The sequence below is a fragment of the Salvelinus alpinus genome, chromosome 5, assembly GCF_045679555.1.
Source record: "Salvelinus alpinus chromosome 5, SLU_Salpinus.1, whole genome shotgun sequence".
NCBI classification, from domain to species: domain Eukaryota; kingdom Metazoa; phylum Chordata; class Actinopteri; order Salmoniformes; family Salmonidae; genus Salvelinus; species Salvelinus alpinus.
Window position 1 is genome coordinate 80,696,165 of NC_092090.1, and position 7,496 is coordinate 80,703,660.

The 7,496-nt window shown below is 41.9% G+C and overlaps 1 protein-coding gene across 1 annotated transcript; it reads left to right on the forward strand.

Moving 5' to 3' along the window:
• Positions 1-952: 952 nt before the first annotated feature.
• On the forward strand, positions 953-7,378 carry LOC139576937 (phosphatidylinositol 4-phosphate 5-kinase-like protein 1). Its single transcript, XM_071403554.1, has 11 exons — positions 953-1,080; positions 1,196-1,255; positions 1,989-2,177; positions 4,903-4,953; positions 5,100-5,254; positions 5,360-5,484; positions 5,578-5,612; positions 5,689-5,744; positions 5,822-5,931; positions 6,110-6,272; positions 6,485-7,378. Exons 3-11 carry the CDS (start codon positions 1,989-1,991, stop codon positions 6,921-6,923), a joined length of 1,323 nt encoding a protein of 440 aa, XP_071259655.1. The 5' UTR covers positions 953-1,080; positions 1,196-1,255; the 3' UTR covers positions 6,924-7,378.
• Positions 7,379-7,496: the final 118 nt, after the last annotated feature.

Below are 7,496 nucleotides of genomic sequence, written 5' to 3' on the forward strand. Positions count from 1 at the left end.
TTTCCACCATAATTTGCAAATAAATTCATTAAAAATCCTACAATGTGATTTTCTGGATTTTTTTCCCTCATTTTGTCTGTCATAGTTGAAGTGTACCTATGATGAAAATTACAGGCCTCTCTCATCTTTTTAAGTGGGAGAACTTGCACAATTGGTGGCTGACTAAATACTTTTTTGCCCCACTGTATATACTAGGCGGTGTCAGAGGAAGGCCCAAAAAATTGTCAAAGACTTCAGTCACCCAGACTGTTCTCTCTGCTATCGCACGGCAAGCGGTACCGGAGTGCCAAGTGTAGGTCCAAAAGGTTCCTTAACAGCTTCTACCCCCAAGCCATAAGACTGCTGAACAATTCATAAAATGGCCACCCGGACTATTTACATTAATACCCCACCCCCCAGCACATGGACAGCACATGGACTTGTTATTGTTATTTTATTGTGTTACTTTTAATTAGATTTTTTACTTTAGTTTATTTAGTAAATATTTTCTTAACTTTATTCCTTGAACTGCATTGTTGGTTTAGGGCTTGTAAGTAAGCATTTCACGGTAAGGTCTACACCTGTTGTATTCGGCACATGTGACAAATAACATTTGATTTGACCAAATACATACTTAATTTGAAGTGTTTGTAAAATTCACTGTGTGAAAAATTAATGGTAGAAAGATGATTGGAACCATTTCCGGGTTTGAACACTAGGTTTTATGGGTATTATGACACATCCAATGTGGGGAACTATAATGGTGCTTTCAAGACAACTGGGAAAAAAACAAGGTAAAATCCTGACATCAGTGATTTTCAGGTCTAGCTCTAAAAAGATGCCAGAGTTTCAGACTTCAGACAAACATTTCACCAGTTGGAGCTAGTTTTTTTCCGAGTTCCCAATTGTCTTGAACGCACTGAAGTCGGAAGTTGCAGATTTCCAAGTTCCCAGTTGTTTTGAACACGGCCTACATCACTACAATAGGAAGTAAACACCTTCACTGCATTGCACACACCTTTTAGGCCTCTGCAGGTGTGATACACCCTGAAAATTGTGTCCAACCCACTTACTGTGGTACTACTCTCGGCTGGAGAAAGAGTTAAGAGAATATAGACCATTGTCATGAAATGTGCTTCTTTTTGTATACATGGCTAAACCAAATACTATTCAATCGCATATGAAAATAATGACTAATGATTTTCACTGAATTCAGATATTCTTGGTACAGCCAGGCATCCAAAGATACGGGACAACGTCAGGAAACCAGGTTAAGGTAAGAACTTTTGTGGCATAGTGGTTGTCAGCTTTCATGCCAGTTACACTCAGACATTGCTTACTGTTGTAACGAATATACATTTGTCCATGTTCTCCCCAAAAATATGAATTTCTTAGCCACGAGATAATTTCAATTTCTTCCAATTAAAAACACCTGTCTAACTTGAAATTGAGCTACTCAGTATACAGTGTACAAAACATTAGGAACACCTGCTCTTTCCATGACAGACTGACCAGGTGAAAGCTATGATCCCTTGTTGACGTCACCGGTTAAATCCACTTAAATCAATGTAGATGAAGGGGAAGAGACGGGTTAAAGAAGGAGGTTTAAGCCTTGAGACATAGATTGTGTATGTGTGCCATTGAGGGTGACTGGGCAAGACAAAATAATGAAGTGTCTTTGAACGGGGTATGCTAGTAGGTGCCAGGCACATCAGTTTGAGTGTGTCAAGAACTGCAATGCTGCTGTTTTTTTCATGCTCATCAGTTTCCTGTGTGTATCAAGAATGGTCCACCACCCAAAGGACATCCAGCCAACTTGACACAACTGTGGGAAGCATTGGAGTCAACATGGGCCAGCTTCCCTGTGGAACGCTTTCGACACATTGTAGAGTCCATGCCCTGACGAATTGAGGCTGTTTTGAAGGAAAAAGGGGGTGCAACTCAATATTAAGAAGGTGTTCTTCAAGTTTTGTGCACTGTGTGTGTGTGTGTGTGTGTGTGTGTGTCAGATGGCGAAGAGGAACGGTCAGCGTTGCTCTGGGACAACAAGGCGGAGGCGGTGGTGGGGTCTGAGGAGGCGCTGGAGAATGTTAGGCCTGTTTGAAATCAACCAGGAACATGAGTTCTACAGCTTCACCTGTCTTATGAAAGCGGGGCTGCATGCTGCCCTGCAGACCAGCATCGACACACCAGGACCTGTCAGTAAAACTATAGGCAACAATATACACACTATTTCAACTGTCGCACAGAATACATTTTTATACCATAGGAATTTACTACATTGACTGAGAACACCTCTGAAAAAGTACTGTACATACAGTACTTGCATTGTATAGATGTACTGAACAAAAAATGTAAATGCAACAACTTCAAATATTTTACTGAGTTACAGTTCAGTCAATTGAAATAAATTCATTAGACCCTAATCTATGGATTTCACATGACTGGGCAGGGGCGCAGCTATGGGTGGGCCTGGGAGGGCATAGGCCCACCTACTTGGGAGCCAGGCCCAGAATTAGTTTTTCCCCACAAAAGGGCTTTATTACAGACGATCCCACAGCTGAAGAAGCCGGATGTGGACGTCCTGGGCTGTCGTGGTTACATGTCTGCGGTTGTGAGGCCGGTCGGATCTACTGCCAAATTCTCTAAAACTATGTTGGTAGAGAAATTAACATTAAATTCTCTGGCAACAGCTCTGTTGGACATTCCTGCAGTCAGCATGCCAATTGCACGCTCCCTCAACTTGAGATGTGGCATTGTGTTAACTGCACATTTTAGAGTGGCCTTTTATTGTCCCCTGCACAAGGTGCACCTGTGTAATGATCATACTGTTTAATCAGCTTCTTGATATGCCACACCTGTCAGGTGGATGGATTATCTTGGCAAAGGAGAAATGCTCACTAATAGGGATGTACACTAATTTGTGCACAAAATTTGAGATAAATAAGCTTTTTGTACGTGTGGAACATTTTTGGGATCTTATTTCAGCTCATGAAACATGGGACCAACACTTTACATGTTGCGTTTTTTATATTTTTGTTCAGCATATTTCAGCATATTTTCAAAGAGTTTCTTAAATAATCCCACAGCACCCCCGCCCCCAATTTAATAAGATTGCCTTTTGTGAACTAACACTCGTATTTGACCTTTCCCCACTACTAGCACTGTCTTTGGTAGCTACTTTGAGGTAACAGTTACTTACTATGACTGAGAAATGTGGTTGTCCCATCGACAGTGCATTCGGAAAGTATTCAGGTCCCTTGACTTTTTCCACATTTTGTTACATTACAGCCTTATTCTAAAATGTATTAAATTATTTTACATACAATACCCCATAATGACAAAGCTAAAACAAGTTTTTAGAAATGTTTGTAAATTTAAAAAACAAATACCTTATTTACATAAGTATTGAGAACCTTCGCTATGAGACTTGAAATTGAGCTCCAGTGCCTCCTGTTCCCATCGATCATCACTTGATTGGAGTCCACTTGTGGTAAATTTAATTGATTTGGAAAGGCACAAACCTGTCTATATAAGGTCCCACAGTTGACAGAGCAAAAACCAAGCCATGAGGTCAAAAGGAGTTGTCCGAGAGCTCTGAGACAGAATTGTGTCGAGGCACAGATCTGGGGTAGGGTACTAAAACATTTCTGCAGCATTAAAGGTCCCCAAGAAAACAGTGGCCTCCATCATTCTTAAATGGAAGAAGTTTGTAACCACAAAGACTCTTCCTAGAGCTGGCCGCTCAGCCAAACAGATCAGTCGGGGGAGAAGGGTCTTGGTCAGGGAGGTGACCAAGAACCCGATGTTCACTCTGACAGAGCTCCAGAGTTCCTCTGTGGAGATGGGAGAACCTTCCAGAAGGACAACCATCTCTGCAGCACTCCACCAATCAGGCCTTTGTGGTAGAGTGGCCAGACGGAAGCCACTCCTCAGTAAAAGATGCATGTAAGCCTGCTCGGAGTTTGCCAAAAGGCATCTAAAGGACTCTCTGACCATGAGAAAACAGATTCTCTGGTATGATGAATCCAAGATTGAATTCTTTGACCTGAATGCCAAGTGTCACGTATGGAGGAAACCAGGCACTGCTGATCACCTGGCCAATACCATCCCTACGGTGAAGCATGGTGGTGGCAGCATCATGGTGTGGGGATGTTTTTCAGTGGCAGGGATTGGGAGACTAGTCAGGATCGAGGGAAAGATGAACGGAGCAAAGTACAGAGAGATCCTTGATGAAAACCTGCTCCAGAGCGCGCAGGACCTCAGACTGGGGTGAAGGTTCACCTTCCAACAAGACAACGACCTTAAGCACACACACAAGACATTGTCGGAGTGGCTTCTCTGAATGTCCTTCAGTGGCCCACGCAGAGCCTGGCCTTGAACCCGATCGAACATCTCTGGCGAGACCTGAAAATACCTGTGCAGCGACGCTCCCCATCCAACCTGACAGAGCTTGAGAGGATCTGCAGAGAAGAATGGGAGAAACTCCCCAAAAACGGGTGTGCCAAGTTTGTAGCGTCAAACCCAAGACTTGAGGCTGTAATCGCTGCCAAAGGTGCTTCAACAAAGTATTGAGTAAAGTGTCTGAATACTTATGTAAATGTGATATTTAATTTTTTTTAATTTTTAATACATTTGCAAACATTTCTTAACCCATTTTTGCTTTGTCATTATGGAGTATTGTGTGTAGATTGAGGGGGTGGGGGGACAATTTAATCCATGTTAGAATAAGGCTGTTACGTAACAGTGGAAAAAGTGAAGGGGTCTAAACACTTTCCGAATACACTGTAGCTACAGTATCTTAAAATGAATGCATTAACTGTAAGTCGCTCTAGATAAGAGCATCTGCTAAATACCCATAGTTTTTGTTGTTGTTGCATATGACAAACATTTCATTGTGGGTTGATTTATTGTTTCACTCAGGATGAACTTTCTGCTGAACATTACACATCGGAGCAGACTCAAGTCCACAAGGTGCTATTTAAACAATATTCACATGAATAACACTATGAATCAATATTCGCATGGAAAACCAATCCTGACAATTTACTGTCTATTTTAGTAAATGTTTTGTGGGACATATGTTTTGATCCATGGTCTTCTGTTGCCTGTCCCTGTAGGACTATGAGATGCAGACATTTGCAGGACTGGTGTTTTCCAGCTTGCGGCACTCCCTGGACATAAATGAGGAGGAGTACAAGAGATCACTCTCTTCAGACTGCTGCTATCTACAGTTCATGAGCAACTCCAAGAGCAAGGCTGACTTCTTCCTCACGTGAGGCCTACTGAAGGACAACATACAAATCATAAAATCAACACATTTAATCTATCCCAACTCTATAGTTGCACATGCAGATTTTTTTTTTTTTACCTCCTTAAGGAATGACAAGAGGTTCTTCCTAAAGACACAGAATAAGCGGGAGGTGAAGTTTCTTCTTTCCAACCTGATGGCATATATGGATCACTTGGAGAAATACCCCCACTCGTTGTTGGTCAGGTTCCTGGGTGAGATAGAAAATATCACATGAGAAATATTGGGTACAATGTCACCTGTTTCATATCTTTTTGTCAGCTGTGCATGCTCTTTTCTTATTCCAGGTCTCCATAGTATCCAAGTACCAAATGAAACAAAGGTGACTATAATGAAGTACACATTCAAACACAGCTGTAAAAAAACAACTATTTAACTCTTCTCTTAATCTTTCTCAGAAGTATTTCATTGTGATGCAGAGTGTGTTTTACCCGGACGAGAGGATTGATACAAGGTGAACATCGTTTGTGATGTAGTTTAAAAAAATCTCTTTCTGGATTGTGTGTTGACAATTTTGTCTTTGTCTCTTAGATATGACATTAAGGGCTGTGAGGTGGGTAGGTGGACTGACCCTGCATCTACTGGAAGCCCAGTTAAGATTCTGAAGGATAACAACTTTGAAGGAAAGCACATCATTCTGGGTAAGAGCCTGGTATGCCCTATATCTGCCAGCACCTGACGGAATGGAGAAAGTCATATTTTATTGTGTTGTTTCCTTGTGTCTTATGACTTAAACAGAAAGAGAAATTTAAGTGCCATTCACAAAGGTAAAAACTCATGCATTCCCCTAAGAAGTAAACGTTTATCATGTGTTGACAGATCAGAAGAGCTCCTGGCTTGTGGATCAGGTTGAAATAGACACCGCTTTCCTCCGTAGCCTCAATGTGCTTGACTACAGCATCCTGCTGGCCCATCAACCCTTGCACAAAGATGAGCTGGATGGGAAGCACTCCTTTAGTAACCTTATTGTGCGCACTGAAAAGTAGGTGCTCAGTGGTGCACAATCTACTGTATGGAAAAAAAAATTACGGAGTAGTCTTTATTGGACACTCCAGAAATGCAGTTGTTGCTCAGCTAATGTAAGGTAACACAGTGAGAAGATCATTGGTAATGAGAGCTTTTACTCTTATCCTAATGTAAGCTGATTTGTTATCTCTTTTGTTATTCAGTTCTTACATGCTCTTTCCTCTGCAGGTCCATGGCCCAAGACAGTCCCACAGAGGAAGATCACCCCACTATTCCATTGTTGGGGGGAGACTCTTCTCGACTGGCATCAGATACAATAGACAGTGGGTCAGACCATGTCCAGGACACAGGGGAGCACTCTGGCCATTCAATCCACTGCCAGGAGATAAACCTGCCCTCTGTAAACAGTACAGATGCAGAACTCCAGGAGTTCCATGCTCATCACCGTAGGCTGCTGCCTAATTTCAAGAACTCAGTGCATGTCATAGATGGGCCAGAGATGCGCTACTTTGTGGGTATTGTAGACATTTTTACTGTGTACGGTTTGAAGAAAAGGCTGGAGAACCTGTGGAAGAGTCTGCGCTTCCCTGGTAGAGCCTTCTCCACTGTCAGCCCAGCTACCTACTCCCAGAGGTTATGCCGGTGGGTAAAGGACCACACCAAGTAAAACAGGCACACTGTGTCTCTAGAACTGCATCTAGCCATCTCAAAGCCAATTGAAAGACACAGAGGAGACTGATTATTCAATTGATAATCTGGGCATTTTTTTCAGTTTTTGTAGGTAACAGTATGAACAATAGGTGGCACCACAGTTTATGTTGTAGTGGTGGTAGTCTATTTCAAAATACAGATGCAAAACACACAATTTAATTGAGCAATAAGGCATGAGGTGGTGTGTATATGACCAATATACCACGGCTCAACGCGGAGTGCCTGGATACAGCTCTTATATTGGCCATATACCACAAGCCCCCGAGGTGCCTTATTGCTATTTGAAACTGGTTACCAATGTAATTAGAGCAGTAAAAAGAAAAGTGTTATCATACCCATTGTATGTCAGCCAATCAGTATTCAGGGCTCAAACCATCCAGTTTATACTTGTTATTAAATGTGTTCATATTATTATGGTATTCTGTGTGTTTATATACATCAATTACCAACAGGAATTTCACTGAATATATATTTTACCCAAACAATTATGTGCCAAGTTTCTCAGAAAACAATCATGCATGAATATGTA

Excerpts from the sequence above, each read along its gene's own strand:
- LOC139576937 (XM_071403554.1), top strand. The coding sequence starts at position 1,989 with ATGGCGAAGAGGAACGGTCAGCGTTGCTCTGGGACAACAAGGCGGAGG. Across the intron at positions 5,255-5,359 it reads AAGGCTGACTTCTTCCTCAC|GAATGACAAGAGGTTCTTCC; the intron begins GTGAGGCCTACT and ends TACCTCCTTAAG. Across the intron at positions 5,485-5,577 it reads GTTGTTGGTCAGGTTCCTGG|GTCTCCATAGTATCCAAGTA; the intron begins GTGAGATAGAAA and ends TTCTTATTCCAG.